At 41.6% G+C, this 16649-nt stretch overlaps 1 protein-coding gene across 5 annotated transcripts in view; it reads left to right on the top strand.

Annotated features, from left to right (window-relative positions):
* LOC118116192 (apoptosis-stimulating of p53 protein 1) overlaps positions 1–16649 on the top strand; it is a 51502-nt gene that overhangs the window by 15733 nt on the left and 19120 nt on the right. For 2 of the 5 annotated variants that reach the window (XM_035167592.2, XM_035167590.2), the window contains exons 3-6: positions 56–163; positions 2751–2812; positions 4134–4160; positions 15523–15618. In XM_035167592.2, coding sequence (XP_035023483.1) covers positions 56–163; positions 2751–2812; positions 4134–4160; positions 15523–15618 — 293 coding nt within the window. Of the gene's footprint in view, positions 1–55; positions 164–2750; positions 2813–4133; positions 4161–11526; positions 11801–15522; positions 15619–16649 lie in introns of those variants that run through there. The other 3 variants (XM_047341595.1, XM_035167591.2, XM_035167594.2) reach the window with 2 other exon arrangements.

Below are 16649 nucleotides of genomic sequence, written 5' to 3'. Positions count from 1 at the left end.
AAAGTGATAAAGACAGTAGCTTGAAGTTAAAATAAAGTTGTATTTCTCTCCTCAGAGCGAGTCCTCCCTAAGGAGTTATTATTGCTGGATCTCCTTCAGCAGTGGGGGGCCAGGAGGCCTGAGGTCAGCTTCTACCTCCGACACTGCCCCGCCTGGGCACAAGGTATACGCACATGCACACACACACGCACACACACACACACACACACACACACACACACACACACACACACACACACACACACACACACACACACACACACACACAGATGCACGGTACAAGTTGAGTCCATCCAAACACGCGTCTATCTGCTGATTCGCAACAACTTTCTAACAGTTTTCTGTTTTTTTTTCGGTAATCAGCAAAATTCACATGCAGGTGTGTGTGTGTGTGTGTGCGTGCGTGCGTGCGTGCGTGCGTGCGTGCGTGCGTGGGTTTAGAGGTGAGGTCAGGGGCTCGGTCAGTAATTAGCCAGATAAGATGATTAGAAGTTACATAATGTGGACGGGGAAAACCAGAAGTGGTGTGGGGGAGGGGGCAGGGACACAGACATGATGTCTGGTCTGTTGCAGATATGTCACATGATTTTGAATTGCTTGGTGCAACAGTGAATACACTTTGGAAATACACCTCATGTAATGTAATGTAAAAAATTTCCGCAAAGAGGAAGGGAATAATTGGATGTGTAATACTGTATGTGTTTTTGTGTCAGTGTCAGCTCCCCACGGGCAAAGGACAACCTCACCATTTGCTGGTGTATTTCCTGTTCACCCCCTCGTTCATTGAAAACATCATTATCATTCATTAGAATCTCATTAATAACATATGCTTGTGGACAGTGAAGTGTATTCTGAATAATGAATTAAACACTTTTTTCAACTTGGCTGAGTCATAGAGCCCATTCATCATTTTATAGTAACAGTATCTAAACCTTTATTAATGGTACATTTATGCCACCCTTGTTCTCGTTCCCATTCAATATTTTGTCAACAATATATAGGTTTTAGCCCGTTTTTTTCTGTCCCAGTCAGAGTTTGTGGTGCCAGCAGCTTGGTAATGGGGCTAAGATCAAGAGTAAGATAAAAAAAAAAAAAGAGCAGCAGGTTATTTGTCCACCTGCTGTGAAGAGAGGGGCCTGTTTTCCTCTCTCTCCCACTGTTTCCAGCACCAATATTTAACCCAGATGTGGCTTTGATGTGAACAACTTTGATTTTGGACTGACAGGTTGATGCCCTCCAGCAGAGTTAAGCTGTGTCTCAATTCAGGGGCTGCATCCTTTGAAGGAGGTGGTCTACCCGGCCCATGAAGACCACCCCCTTCATTTGCCACGCTTCGTTTCTCGGGGATAGAAGAAAGTGTTTGACAGAGCCCTTAAAATAGGACAGCCCTGTCGCGCCATTGTGATGCAATCGATCTTCAAACGCAGCCTCTGAAGAATGCAACCCCTGAATTGAGACACAACTATACTGTCCCTTTAGTTTTCTGCCAACTTGTGTTTGGCTCCTCACCCTATATAATAAACCAGCATCTTAAAAACTTTAGCCAGTGGCTCTCTTACCACCGCACATTACCCTAATGTATTACTTCTTGCCAGGCTAATTTAGCATCATCTGCCCTCTGCGGCTCATTGAAGGTGCCTGTGGCGAGTTTACACCTCCCACACAAGGACACCGCGTTCCTCTTAGAAGCTTGGCCTGCTCCTCATCAAATAACCAGCCCTGGAGCGGGGAGCAAACTGTTCTCATTGGGATGGAGCGGAAGTGATCAACTGGTCAGAGCGATTTAAACTGTCCTGGAGTGAATTGAATGAAAACATCATTTTAAGTGCTGTGTTGATTATAAGATATATTGTATAAGATACAATTGAAACTGCTCCAGTGAATATAAAGGACTGTTGAAGTGCTCTACTGACTAGAGGTGAAGCTTGGAGCTGCGTGGGATTAGCCCAGATTGAACCTGTCTGGTCTTGGTAAAGCATTAGAACAAATGAAGCTATTTATAGATTACAAACTCTCAGAAGAAGACCGAGCTACAGATGAGAGAAAGGGAGGAATCCCAGCTTTTGTTTGTATTCAGAGTGTATTTTTCACACTGACATTTGTTATCCCAATTTGACAATAATCAAAAAGCAAATAAATAATGTTTTTGACGTTGTAAGCAAACCAGCATGCATACAGCCTGTGCAAAATCAATCTCACTGTAATGCAAGGCCCTGTCCTCTGTGTGTCTGTGGTGTCAAAGAAGGCAGACTGCCAACTGAAGCATCTCCATCCTTAGTATTAGGAATTGGAAAGACTGAATTTAAACAAGGACAGTGCGAACGAGGACACACACACATCATTACTTTCACTTTCAACACCAGCATACATTGAATTCTAAAATTGGAGCATGGTGGAAATAAATAAAGAAATATGCACATACATGAAATAAATCCCATCAAGGTATTTATAATACATTATGAGTTTAGATGAAATGATGGAATTATGATTTAAAGCAGCCAAGTGTAGAAGAAAAGCAAATCTTTACACCCTGAGATGTCACCGGTCCATTTATCTTTGTGATAAAGCACGCACTCGAATAGTAACAAATAGTTAATTAAGGCCAAGGACCCCTCTCTCTCTCTCTCTCTCTCTCTCTCTCTCTCTCTCTCTCTCTCTCTCTCTCTCTCTCTCTCTCTCTCCATCCAATACACAAGGCTCAGGTCAGCTAATCTGCTAAGATTTCTTTTCATTGTTCTTCTTATATGCAGGAAGTCAGCAGCCTCTGGAGCAAAGCTGGACCTCAGAAGCAACAGAGAGCGCTAATGACAGGGTAGGTGGACACACACACACTCACACATACAGTAGACTGGAGCTTGGCTGAAGGTGCAGGACATGCCGTGTTTTGCATTTCCAGTTAGCTCAACCTCAACACCCTGGGCCTATTGTGCATTGTGCATATAATGGCCTTTTGCACTGTAGAGCTTTGGTTTGTCTTGAGCAATTTTGTCATCTGCTTGAAAATACAGTATATAACTCACTCAGAGTAAAGTAGAGTAAATGCAATAGGCCATGTGTGTAATAGTGTATACATATATAAATGTGCAAATTGTAATTTTTTAATACGAGAAAGAGCATTCAGACTCCCATATTGATCCATTCCTTGAGATGTGAAGTTGAAGCTAAAGTCCAATACAAGCCCGCTTAAAGCTGCACATGTTCTTCCCTGTATCTGCAATTTCCCTGTTGCGTTATAGTACTTTCAAATTAAAAGTTTACAGACTGCTCAGCAAAGAGGCATCCAATTAAGTTCAATCTAATGAACCATGTTTGTTTAATTATATTTTCTTGATGAACACCGATGAAACATTGAAAATGTTTTTGTTCGTGCGCAAACGTGCAAGTTTTCACAAGAGTCTGGTACAATGCTGTGTGTGTGTGTGTGTGTGTGTGTGTGTGTGTGTGTGTGTGTGTGTAGTCTAGCGGATTAGCCCACGGATTAGTGACAGTGATGATTATAGTTCTCCAGTGAGAACCATGTGAACATGTGAAAACAACACACACACACACACACACACACACACACACACACACACACACACACACACACAGCATAAATATTGTAGCATATATATAATATATATCATATACTATATATATTAAGGAATTTGCCTTTCATCAAAATCCTTACTAATATCTGTTGGCTAACTGTTTTGTTTTGCTAGCTTGCTTTATCCTGTTCCCTGTACAAAATAATGAGTCATGTAGTTAAAAGAGCCTCTGACCTCATGCTAGCAGCTTTTTATTTGTCTCTTACTACTATTTTCGACCACGTTAGCCATTGTGTTTTACACAGGCTACACCTTTGCTTTGTATGTGTGGGTTAGGCCTTGGTTAGCGAGTCACCAGCCATGTTTGTATGTGTGTATCTGTGTTGGTCAGTCTGCTGGTTAGTCAGCCGCTGTGCATGTGTGTGTGTGTGAGTGTGTGTGTTGGTCAGTCAGTGAAGGTGGGATTAGCTGGGTCCCATGACATAACCGGGCTAAGAGGATTTTTAGTTCGCCAAACAACTCCTCCTCCTCTCACCTCCCTCACTCCTTCACTGTCGTCTTCAAGTCTCTGTCTGACTTTTGTCCTCCGCCTTTGGTTTAAAGCAGCAGCAAAGAGACACGAGCACGGGGGTGAGTTCTCAAAATGTGTTTCTGTGTGTGTGTGTGTGTGTGTGTGTTCGCCTCCCACTTTCTACCCACCTTACCCTTTTTGCCACCTTTGCAATTCAGCTCATCATACATGATAGAAGAATGGAAAATGTGGAAGTAGGAGGAAATGTAAAGGTGACTTTGAATTGTGTGTGTGTCGGGGGGGTGGGTGTCACAAAATCAGAGCTTAGTAAGCGTTTATGTCAGTGTGTGGCAGGGTGTGGTTTCTTTTGGCCATGTGTGTTTGGGTTTTACGTTATTGTAAATGTGTGTGTGTGTGTGTGTGTGTGTGTGTGTGTGTGTGTGTGTGTGTGTGTGCAAGTCTATCTGTAGTTATAAGGGCCAATTTTGGTTTCATACCATCATTGTGAGGACATTTTGATGTTGTGAGGACCAGCCTTTTTTGAGGGTTAAGACTTGGCTTTAGGGTTAGAAGTAGGTTTAGGTTAGAGTTAGGGTTAGGCATTTAGTTGTGATGGTTAAGGTTGGGGTAAGGGGCTAGGGAATGCATTATGTCAATGAGTGTCCTCACAACTATAGAGAGACAAGTGTGTGTGTGTTTATCAGCCGTACTTAGAGATGTGGATGCATGACTCCAAGTCAGGGTGTGACTTCTACGTCTATATAATCAGAACCAAAAGCTCACTTCGTTACTCACTCATACACACAAACACACACCAGATGCTGCTCCGTTCCACAGATTGATGTCCCGATAGTCTCGCAAAAGTTACCCACTTGGGAAAACACTCTGGTTTGTTTGTATTTCTTTGACCAATCACAATCATCTTGGGCGGCACTAAGTCCAGGAGGCAGTGATAATGCCCCTGCAAAATAGTGCTAGATGTGGGGAGGCAAGCCACTTAAAAAAAAAAAAAAACTCTAATTCCCTGTAAACACAATAACAACAGAAAAAGTAAAAGTCAACAGTGTGATCGCTCAATCCATATCTTTTCAGCTATTGTCAGTGTTTAGGTTGCAGGTTGGAGGTTGCTCTCAGGTTGGCTGCAGCTCCGACAAAATCTTAAGCCTTAAAAGTTTTAAATTGTCTTAAAATTAGATTTGATGAGGGGTTTCTTACATATCACCGCCGAAGTTCACCATGGACATTGTAAATGCTCTGTATTTATATAGAGTTTGCCATTCACTCATTCACACACACATTCACACAGTGCATCTATTAGCAGCACTTTTTTTTTTCTATGAGGGGCAATTCAGGGTTCAGCATCTTGCCCAAGGACACTTTAGCATGCAGATGGGGAAGACTGTGATTGAACTGCCGACCTTCTGGTTGGAGGACAACCGCTCTAACACTCAGTCACAGCCACCCACATAGTACTACTCTGCCAGACCAAAAGAGAATTATTAGTCCTGGCTACGTCTAGCCTTCCAGCCTGTGAGGTAGGAAAAATAAAAAAAAACCAATTTCTCAGGATGAAAAAGATTAGCTATACTTGTAAGACACAGAAGAAGATGTCAACTTGGAAAGAAAATGAGAGTCAAGAGTTGTTATATGATGCGGGCTTCCTGCCTACCCATTGCCTGAACTTTATGAAGAGAGTTTTCTGTTGTTGTGAACGTGTCTGACCGAAGAATCTCCTGCCCCGTTCTAAACATGTGAAAGGCAAGCTCCACACAAAGTCTGCACATTTTCCAGAGTTCATGTCTGAAAACAGCTTCTGTTCACTGTAATTTCATTAAACAAATTGACATAGCACTGTGACACAATATCAGCGGCTACCTACAGAAATATGTTGCTTGTCCAATAATATTAAAACACTGGACGCCGGTGTTGTGCAGAAAGCTCCTCCTCGTCACAGCCTTCTACAACCCTCGCCTCTGACCTCACTACGACCACATGGTGACAGTCACACACTTTGAGTTAACACACGCACGCGCACACACACACGATTCAGTGTGTTGATCCGACCGTGAGTAACTCGACCCAATCCAGCTGTGTGAGAGCACTGCTAAGGGATATATTAAGAAGTCAGGTGTGTCTGTGTGTGTTTGTCTGCTCTTGACAACGCACAAATATCAGGGGTTGTGTTGATGTAGATTAAGATGAATATTTTCACTGTATGTCATCACTAGAAAATCATCGGTAAGTTATGAGATAGTCTGGGTTCAGCGATGTCGGCAGACTTGAACTGCTCAATGTGAACTGGTGATGGATTGATAAAGGTTTGTCTTAGAGCTTGTTACTATTAAAGGTGTGTCTTACATTTTCATCAGAGGTTTCCTGTGACATCTGGGTTGTATGAGTGATAAGTCAGGACACATTCAAAGTGATGGACAAGCTGTCTGTGGCGGGGTTCAGAGACGTGACCTCTTAGTCACAGGATGGGCCACCCTGCTGTGTGAACGTTAGTCGCTGCAGTGGTTCTGATAACAGAGTCTTCCCCCTCTGTTCTGCTTGGGCTGCAGGAATGTCTGAGGGCTGTTATTGTAGATTAGGATGAATATTTTTACTGGAGGAGTACAGCAGATGGGAAGGGGATGGGTTTCATTGCTAGAGTGACCTATGATCAGAACAAGGTGTGTGTGTGTGTGTGTGTGTGTGTGTGTGTGTGTGTGTGTGTGTGTGTGTGTGTGTGTGTGTGTGTGTGTGTGTGTGTGTGTGTGTGTGTGTGTGTGTGTGTGTGTTTAACTCTACTAGAACATATGCACTGTTGGGAAACTTAATACTCCCAAACTGAAAAGGAGAAATATTCCCATGTGCTTCAGATTATAGCTGTGATCTCATCATAGGTGAAACTGCAGCAAAGACCAGTGAACAGCAGCAACATGAGATAGTTGTAAAGATTAAGAACAAAATGTCGCCATTAACAATTATGCACTTTCAGTAAAATGTATTGAATTTAGTGAAACCAACAAATGGAGAATGCACTTTGTATATTTAAAACCACTTTACTTGACTGGTCACCTTTCATACAGCACTTATCATTGGGGACACAGTAGTTTGCAGACTGGAGGAGCAAGGGAGCAAACCTATAATGATCCATTAAGTGGACGACCTGCTCGACCTCCTGTGCCACCCTAACATGCCTCCACAAAATCCTGCATAAATCCTGCATACTGTAAATTCTGAAACATGTCCTGCACTCTGAATGAAGAAACTTTGAAAGGGAGTTTTCTGTGACTTCATAAACCATTTCCAAATGGCTGCGAATCTCCTGCGTCTTCTGCAGCATTGCAAGATAAAAAATAATGATCAAATAATCAAAGAAAGGTCAGAGAATTATCAATGTTCAAGAGAAAATATGTACATTCAAAATCCAGACTGTGAAGAAGTGGGATTGCGAAGGCGAGGTTGGTGGTCTAATGAGATACCAGCTGTGGTGTGAATGGGTCATACATGGTAGATCCAGGGTTTTTTACACAACAAATATTTGACATAACGTCACCCTCTTAAACTAATGGCCCAAGTCATTTTTTCAGGTTTTTCAGAAAACACAAAAAAATTAACCAAATATTGAATATATGATATTTATTAATAATTTCACTCAAAAAGGTTATGACAATAGATGACTATTGACATACTAATAACAATGTCTGTCAATTATGTAACATAAGAGGAATAAATGACTTAGGCAAATTGTTGAACATGCCTTTGTGACTTAAGCAATTTTAAACCTTCAACTCTGTCGACAATAAAGCATAACTAACAAACTAACTAAACATAATGCTGAGGAGGCATGTGCATCTCCTCACTTCTCCCTCCAGCTCTTCTTTGCTGGGTTCTTGACTGATACCTATTAATGTGGCAAATTGGCAAAGAAGTGATGACACTCAACGGGCATGACGTGTTTCATTGACTGGAGGTCCTGGAACTTTCTCTCCTTGATTGGCAGAGCACATGGAAACATTCGTATCCATGCTATCGGCTCATTTGGCACCTGCACCCTCTGTGGCAGTGCTTCCCATGCAGAGTCCTCTGAGAAGGACAGCTTGAAATGGACCTCGCATTCACTGCTAAACTGAAGAGCCCGCAAGTGATGCACAGTCGGATCTCCAGCTTTTTTGCCTGGTCGGATGCTAATGAAGTAAGATCCTTTCATTTTCAGGAACTCATCATGCCTGAGCACCTTCACATGGTAAGGTGATGGGCTGACTCTGGCAGTCTGGAGTATGATGACGTAGACTCTCGGGGTGAAGTTATCCGTAACTATTTTGCGTTCAATAGTACTATGCATGCTGTCACACTCCATTTGTGTGTGCCCTGCAACAAGGTATTTCTGTGTTTGACTTTGATCTCCTTGAGTTCTGGATGGTCTTCGATCACACCTTTAAAGGACTCATGGGGTATAGTCTGGATCGCTTATGACATCATCATCATCAGATATTTCCTCTTCATGGTGTGGATGTGTCTGCTTGGCATCTTCAACGGGAGTGTTTAAGGTATTGTCTGCTCCATCTGAAACAGAGTCTGGGCCTGGTACATGCTGCTTCATCTCTTCAACGACTGCCTCATTGTCATTTTCAGTGGATGAGGCCTGATTGGTGTCAGAATTGTCAAGTGCATCTCCTACCAAAAAGGAAAAACACTTCAACCCTTTGAGGTGTACAGTCACAAATGTGTGATCATTCTGAAAAACATTCATTGCCTCGTGGTCACTTGTATTAAGCTACAGCAGGGATTCCCCAAGTGGTGTGCATGCTGTTGTAAAGAGGATCCTTTGTAATTGTTTTAATATACACATAATTTCTAGCGGTTAGATTACAATACGGTATTCAAATCTTTCTTAATTAGATCATGTAATGTGGAAAAAATGAGACAAAAACTGTAGATGAAATATTGTTTGAAAAGACAGAAAAGAGTTAACAGAAAGCCTATCACTTGTGACATTCCACTCTTTGCTAAATGCTAGCTTCATGGACCTAGCTATTTTGACTAAAATGCTGACTAAAAAGACTGAATAAAAAGACAAAATAACTACGCAATATTTATAGCCTAGCCTATATTATAGTAAACCTCATCACTTACTAATAGGGGACGAGCCCTGAATCATGGAAATAACTTCAGCAGCTAGGTCGATTTTCGTTCTTCTTGATGCAGCCACCATCTTGAAAAGCTTGTAAAATTGCCTAAGTCACATTGTCTTTTGACTTAGGCAAAGTAAAACTGCCTAAGTCATTGCATGATCTGTTCAACTGAGGATGTAGGCGATTTTACCAGAGGTGGCTAGCATCATGAGGAGATGATTTAGGCAAAAAAAATCATTTTGTCAAAAAATGACTTTGGCCATTATTTTAGGAAGGTGACGATAATAAGCATGAATGGTTAACAGACAATGAATAAACACCCTGATTTTACAATTCATCACTTAAGGAAAGAACTGTGAAACTATGTCAAAATGATAGTACATGTAGACGTTGTTTGAATCATTGGTCACATTATGACCTTAGAGTTATCATAACACTGTTCCTCCTGCTTTTAGTAGGCTGTATACTGTAGTTATAGCAGAGCCTAAATCATGATCACTGTCGAAAAGACCCTTGGACAACGATACAGGAGGTTTCTTTCGATATTTGAGGAGATGCAAGTTTATATGAGGCCTTTTCATTTGCTACGACTTTCAGGCTAATGACCTGAAATGAAATGCAATTTTGGCTTTCATCAGCCCTCTGTTGTATGCCTCTTGTGTCCTATCAATCTCTTTGTTTTTCTCTTCTTCTGCTTTTTAATTTGTGGCAATGTCAGTTTCTGTACCAGTTGCAGGTGAGAGAGGGCTGATTATAGCTGGAAAGGTCCCTACATTCTTTTACCAGTGTAAACCACCCAAAGAAGTAGCTCAAAGTACTGCATGCAGCCCAGAGGCATGTTCACCCACACAGTCAAATAAAAGCAGTTTAAATGGACTGAAAACCACCCAGTATGGAAACACTGAGCTCAAATACCACACAGCGTTACACACTTTCTGTGTTCAGCTCAGCTAAGTGTTTTGTTTAGCCATTAGTTGAAGTGAATGAACAGGCAAGACTGCATCTAAATATTGTACTATTATATTGAATTTCTACTGATTCTATCAAATAATTGTTTCCCTTGCTAACTTTCCCAAAAATAATTAAAGCCAGGGTTTTCAGTAGTTTTAATTAGTTTTTTCTTTGGTGGAGTAAAAGACTCAAGGGCTCTGCAAAGAGCCAATTCTGAAGAAAACTCAAACATATCAGTTAACAACTACTTAATATTAATGAAAATGTCGTCCAATTTCAATTGAAATCTATTTCAATGTCTTTTTAGTTTTAAAAACATAATGAATCACTGTTAACTACTTATAGATTTTATGTTGTCTCTGCTTTCATTACTGAATGTGTTTATGTGTCTTTGCATGTGGTCGATGTGAGTGTGTTTGTTTTGTGTTTGTGTGCTGAGTGAGACAGATGTGTGTCAGACAAAATGTGTGACGCAGCAAGTGTGTGTGATTATTTGTGTGTGTGTGTGTGTGTGTGTGTGTGTGTGTGTGTGTGTGTGTGTGTGTGTGTGTGTGTGTGTGTGTGTGTGTGTGTGTGTGTGTTGCAAAGGAAAAGGCACAGAAAGGGAGAAAGAGGAAAATATGACGCAGCAGGAGTCAGCTGTTATTCCAGTGTGCGCTGGTTTGTTTGTATGCAGGAAGGTAAATATTACTTGCACACGTCTGGCAGGAATATGTGCCACAGCTGTTCATCTGTCATCAACTGCATCGTAATCATCGTCCTCATGTAACACATCTGGAGCAGCAGGCAGAGGTTGACTGAGTGCCCCATCACGCTGTGGTGCAGTGATCTCCCTTCCGAGAGAAAGTGGGAGAAAGAGAAAGAGGGAGGTGTGAGGGGGAAAGAGGGGATGTCGCTGCAGCAAAGAGCCAGCTGCAGAGGAAAGACAAGGACTGAGAGAGAGTGAGATGAAGGAATGCAGATATGTAGAGAGAGAGAGAGAGAGAGAGAGAGAGAGAGAGGTGTTGAAAGGTGCAGAGGTAGAAGGGGAGAAGGAGAGATAAATAGACAGAGGGACCGAGGGAAATACAGAAATAGATGATAAGGAGGGATAGAAAAGATGATGACATAGGAAGATAAAGGGATGGAGAAAAGGAGGGATGTACTCTATAGTAAGATGGATGGAGATAATGACTTCCCTCTGTGTTTTTGCACCAGTGTATATGTTGACATGTTTGTTGTAATTGAATGCGGTGTCACATTAGTGGGTTTTCCACTCTGTTCACACGTCACAGACAACACACCAATAACTGAAAGAGAGTGGATGAGAGAGAGAGAAAGAGGGGGAGGGAGGGAGGGAGGGAGTGTGCGACGAGCATGAGAGAGAAAGAGAGAGAGAGAGAGAGAGAGAGAGAGAGAGAGAGACAGGGGGGAGAGTGTCATAAATCACAGCACATCACTGGGTGGACGAGAGGGAAAGTTGTGATAAGGATCGCTCTGGTTTCCCCTGCTCTAAGCTGCTTTTTTCTCCGTCAAGCCAACATTTTCTCTCCCTGAAAGCATTTTTAAGGTGCTCAGGTCTCCGTGTCTGTGAGCGGCTGGTGAGCATGGAGTGGAATGAGGTGGATTTGGTGCAGGAATTTACTGTTGAAGGACAATGCAGCAAAATTAAAGTCCGCTCCTGCAGGATCACATGGGACAGCCTGCAGGTAAATACGGCACAGCAGGGGGGCTGATCAGAAACTGCACGCAAATGACAGCATGCAGGCTCGCGCAGCGTCTAAAGCAGCATGAGCAGCAGAATACATGACACCGCCTGTGAAGTGTCAGGTGAAGTGTTAACTTTTCAGTAGCTCTAGGATGCATGCCATTGATTACAAAGATAAAACTGAGGAAAAAAAGATGCTACATTCACTGTTGTGACTGACAAGCAATCTTATGTCTAACCCATGACAGATTATATCAGCAAGTTATTGTTCAACATAGTGCAGACAGTGTAACCTACTGCTTTTGGAAAAATATCTTCTTAGATTTGTATTGTTGTTGCAAGCTTTTTTCCTATAAAATATAATTTTGAAAGAATCAATGATTTTTTTCCTAAATTAGAAGCGAGTGGAAGGTGCTAGGAAATCAACCATCACCTTTTTACTACGTCTTCACATGATAGACAGAATGCACATTAGCATGTTATTCAATCATAGGCAGCTCCAGATTTGTTCTTGCCAATATGAACGTGTTGCACTTGAAAGTCAGTTTCAAGTATGCTGCATGCCTACTAAAAACTGTTTTATTATCCCAAGCACAACACACTCACATTTAAAATCAAACTTGTTTTTCTTAATGTTGAAAAAGCAAACTGGTTGGAGTGGTAGATAGAACGTAAGAGTTTGGAAGAGCTGATTTTACTGTAGTTCACCAAGCAAAGAACACACCAACAGACTCTGCGAAATGAAAACAAAAGTTGCATTTTTAGTGACAAATTATTCTGGCCAGCTCCAGATGAAGCTACTCACTGTTCATGTTGACTTAGTTTCTCTAGCTTCCCGCCATCTGATGATTGCTATGTGTTTTTTTAAGGTTTTGTGTCCATTGCGTGCTGTATTCTCACATGGGCTCACTCTGACATAATTACAGGGGGCTAGCAGGAGGAACTCCGGAGATTGTCCGCAGCGACTTACTCGGTCATTTGCATTCTCACACACAGCCCCTATGGATAATTTCAGGAGATTGTCCAGAGTGTAATGCAGGTCTGAAAGCAGCTTTAGTGTCATCTGATTTCAGCTAAGTTAAAAAGGTGTGCATGTGGGACTAAGATTCATCACGTGGCCAGAAAAACGGCCCCAAATAACCAAGTTAACAACTTATTGTTTGAGTATTATACATCTTGCGTGACTTGAGCAACATGAACTCTCCAGTACTTAGAAGGTCGCTGATCTAAAATCAGACTAGTGTTTCATGGTCGGGCCACATAGGACTAATCCTTGCTGGGCAGTAGTCTTATCTCGCCCTAACCTACTGCCACAGTCATACATCTACAGATTATAATATCAGTGCCAGTAACTTCTAACAATAACACTTTTCTGTTAACATTGTCAGAAATGATTTAATTCAGGGATATGTTTACTACTAAAATTATTATTATAGTTACTTGGGCTGAAATAATATATATATATATATATATATTATTGTAAGTCGCTTTGGATAACAGCGTCAGCTAAATGATATGTAATGTAATGTAATTTTTTACTCCTCTTCATTTGCATACTTGGCGGGGGCAGAATATTTGTCACATGTCTGAATATGAAGCAGCCCAACTCTAACTATGACCTCAGTGCTAAAACATATAATTAAATCTACACCCTTATGACAAGGTCAACAAACACTGATCATATATGGATAGGTTAACTAAAGTTTTTTGTTTGTGTGGTGATGCTCCTGGAGGTTTTGTTGTGAAAGTCTATCCCCACTACACCACCGTTGGCAATATTTCCACTAAATATCTAATTATACGGGCCCTGCTTGGTATCTTTGAGTTGACAGCACTGGACCAGAGTACATTAGCATAATGCACATCAAAGATCTGAGGATCTGCAGTTTCCCATAGGTCAGCAGTTAGCTAATGATATGTGGAACCACTGACGGGAAAATCAGTGTAACAAGCATAATGTCATCGTCTAAAACTTGATGCATTGGAATACTGTGTGTCTGCATAATGTCAGTGAGTGTTAGCCGGAAGGCAATGATGTTGTCTGTAACACAGTGTGACCATCTGTGTCATTAATCACCAACAGTGATATTTAGCAGGGCGCTAATGCTGCCAGACTTGGAGCGTCCACTCCCGGAGCCATTAAATGGCCACTGAGTTTAATTCATTTTTCTGATTTCATATCTAAGAATTGCCAAAACCGCAGGGCTCTGTGCAGGGTAATGGACTTTTTCACCAGCTCCTGAAGATTCCACGGAGGTGTTCAAAGGTGTATTCAGAACATTTAACAAAACTGATGGAAACCTCAGTGCCCTTGCATTTAACAGTTCTGAAACTATTTCTCTCTAATCTCTGGCATATAATGAGTTTAATCTGTGTGGTATTGTTCGAGGCCATATTGTTGAATTGTAGATGTTTTAAAATGTACTAACTACAGTCTGACATACTGTATCTACAGCTTACTTGTACAACTGTTATTTCATGGCAATGCTTAGTGCAGGCAGTTAATCAAGTTCAACTATATCAAGATTTTACCTGCAGTACAGAAGAGTTCCCATTTAAAAGTGCTGACAGTACATGGTTGTTTAGAGTTACTGGGACATTTGTTCAAGGTAGAGAAGATGGGTTTTGCGCCACAATCCAAATTCCATTCAGTATGTTTAACTCAGTTGAATTATCATTATTATTATAAACCCATTTAATAGTAATGAACCCTTTCACACCACACATTATGTTTTTGAAGTGACATAAAACAAGCATTACAAAACTGTCCATACTTTAGTCTCTGAAAACCTTCACACACTGAGATCAGAAATACATTCTATAAAGCAGATTCAGGTTTCATTTTAGTCCCAGTCAGCAGACAATTCTACTGTAGGTGGAATTCATAAATCTGGATTGAGACTAAATGAACTGTGACTTTCTTTGAGTTTCAGCAATGTTTAAATATAGTAGAAACTATATTTGTTCATCTTTGGTCCCAGGCCTGTTTAAATCGACCCAGTCTATTGTGATGGTTCATTATGATACAGTACAGAGCCCCCTGGTGTTGAAGCAGTCTTTCAGCGTTATTAATGTTATTGCCTTTATGTCATGGCTTCATCATTTCCCACTGGATGCAATTTGAAAACTTTTATATTGTCTTGCCTCCCTACTGGAAATGAATGCAGCAGACCAGATGCTGTTTGTCTGTGTGTATTCATGAGTGAACATACACAATAGCAGGATGTGGCTGGGCTGAAACCTTCCACTGTTGTCTGCTAGAGGCATTTCTCCCCCATGACCCCACCCTCAAAACCCCAAACACACACACAGGGACAAACATTTCTTCATGTAATCAAAGAAATGTTTGTTCTGTACAGCCACTTAACAAGGTGTTCCGGTGTGTGCCCGGCTCTGACAGTAAAAAACAGGACACATGATCAGTGATAAGATATTTTCCAGCCGTTGATGTCTGTGTCACAGCACTGTAATGACCAGAGCAGAAAGGATACAGACATTTTCCCTTGAACCAATACTATGATATGTCACGCTGCCAAGGCCACCAGCTGCTGGTCTAATAACATTGTAGCACACAGCATGACCTAAAGTGTGAGGTGATGTGTGTGTGCAGCTGTGTGTCATCTTGAGTCGTCAGTCCTATGCTTAGCTATGTGTCGTGAAAATACACAGGGGGAGGTTGAATTAATATATGCAACTCTTGTGTGTGTCCTCGTGTGTGTGTAGATTCCCCGTGTGGAGCTGACCCTCTCTGAGCTCCAGGAAATGGCCACAAGACAACAGCAACAGATAGAGGCTCAGCAACAGATGTTGGTCGCCAAGGTAACTTAAATCTATTACCTGTCAGGAACTGTAAGGTTATCTACGTTAGAGTCTGCCTGAAAAGGTCAGTCACAGGAGCTGGGGCCTCAGAGGAATGTGTGTGTGTGTGTGTGTGTGTGTGTGTGGATCATGGCTCATACGTCTTCCTTTGAAACAGAACATGTAATCCAGGTCAGAGTTTAAGGACTGGAGAGAAAAAAACAAATCCATTTGATGCAATAGACAACCATTCACCTTGGTGTGTATGTGGGAGAGAGACAGCTCATGGTCCCTCGTCCCCAGTTCCCACGTTAGGAAGTGACTTTTGACTTTACAGGAAGTGAGGTCAGCAGGGGAACCACAGATGGAAGTTGAAGTAGAATTGTACTCCAGGAAAGAGTCACCAGGGTGAGCCAACACAAACCTGATTCTTAGAACTTCTGTTCATGTGATAGCATGTCCACTTAGACTAAAACAAATACAAATGTTTTCCAGAGGAAACTATACTTTCAAATACCAACATTGATTTGTCCAATTTTGGTTTGCCAAAACCCATTGTGGCTACTTTATGCTGATATACAGCATTTTTAAAGCAGCAATCAGCAATCCCCCAGTGTTTCCTTCCAGTGTTCAAGTGTTTCCCTCTCTCATCCGCCATGTGGAGGCAGTTTCCATTATCTGATCCATTATTAGTTCAAAGTGGGTTTAGGATTTCCATTTATAAAGGTCAAAAACACTGCATACATGTTTTTTTTTAGCATTCTCTATGTAACGAAAGAAGCTACAGTTATGTAATGTGTTATGTGTGTGAAAGTTTGTGTGAATGTGTGTGAATGTGTGTGTTTGGTTCCAGTGAATGATGGGAGGGTTCTTGCCAACATTCCATTTCCCTATTCCTGTGTGTGTGTGTGTGTGTGTGTGTGTGTGTGTGTGTGTGTGTGTGTGTGTGTGTGTGTGTGTGTGTGTGTGTGTGTGTGTGTGTGTGTGTGTGTGTGTGTGTGTGTGTGTGTGTGTGTGTGTGTGAGAGAGAGAGAGAGAGACAGGTCAGCTGT

The sequence above is a fragment of the Hippoglossus stenolepis genome, chromosome 10 (genome assembly GCF_022539355.2).
Source record: "Hippoglossus stenolepis isolate QCI-W04-F060 chromosome 10, HSTE1.2, whole genome shotgun sequence".
NCBI lineage: Eukaryota > Metazoa > Chordata > Actinopteri > Pleuronectiformes > Pleuronectidae > Hippoglossus > Hippoglossus stenolepis.
The sequence above is the reverse complement of the archived record's forward strand: the minus strand, read 5'-3'. Positions and strand labels throughout refer to the sequence as shown.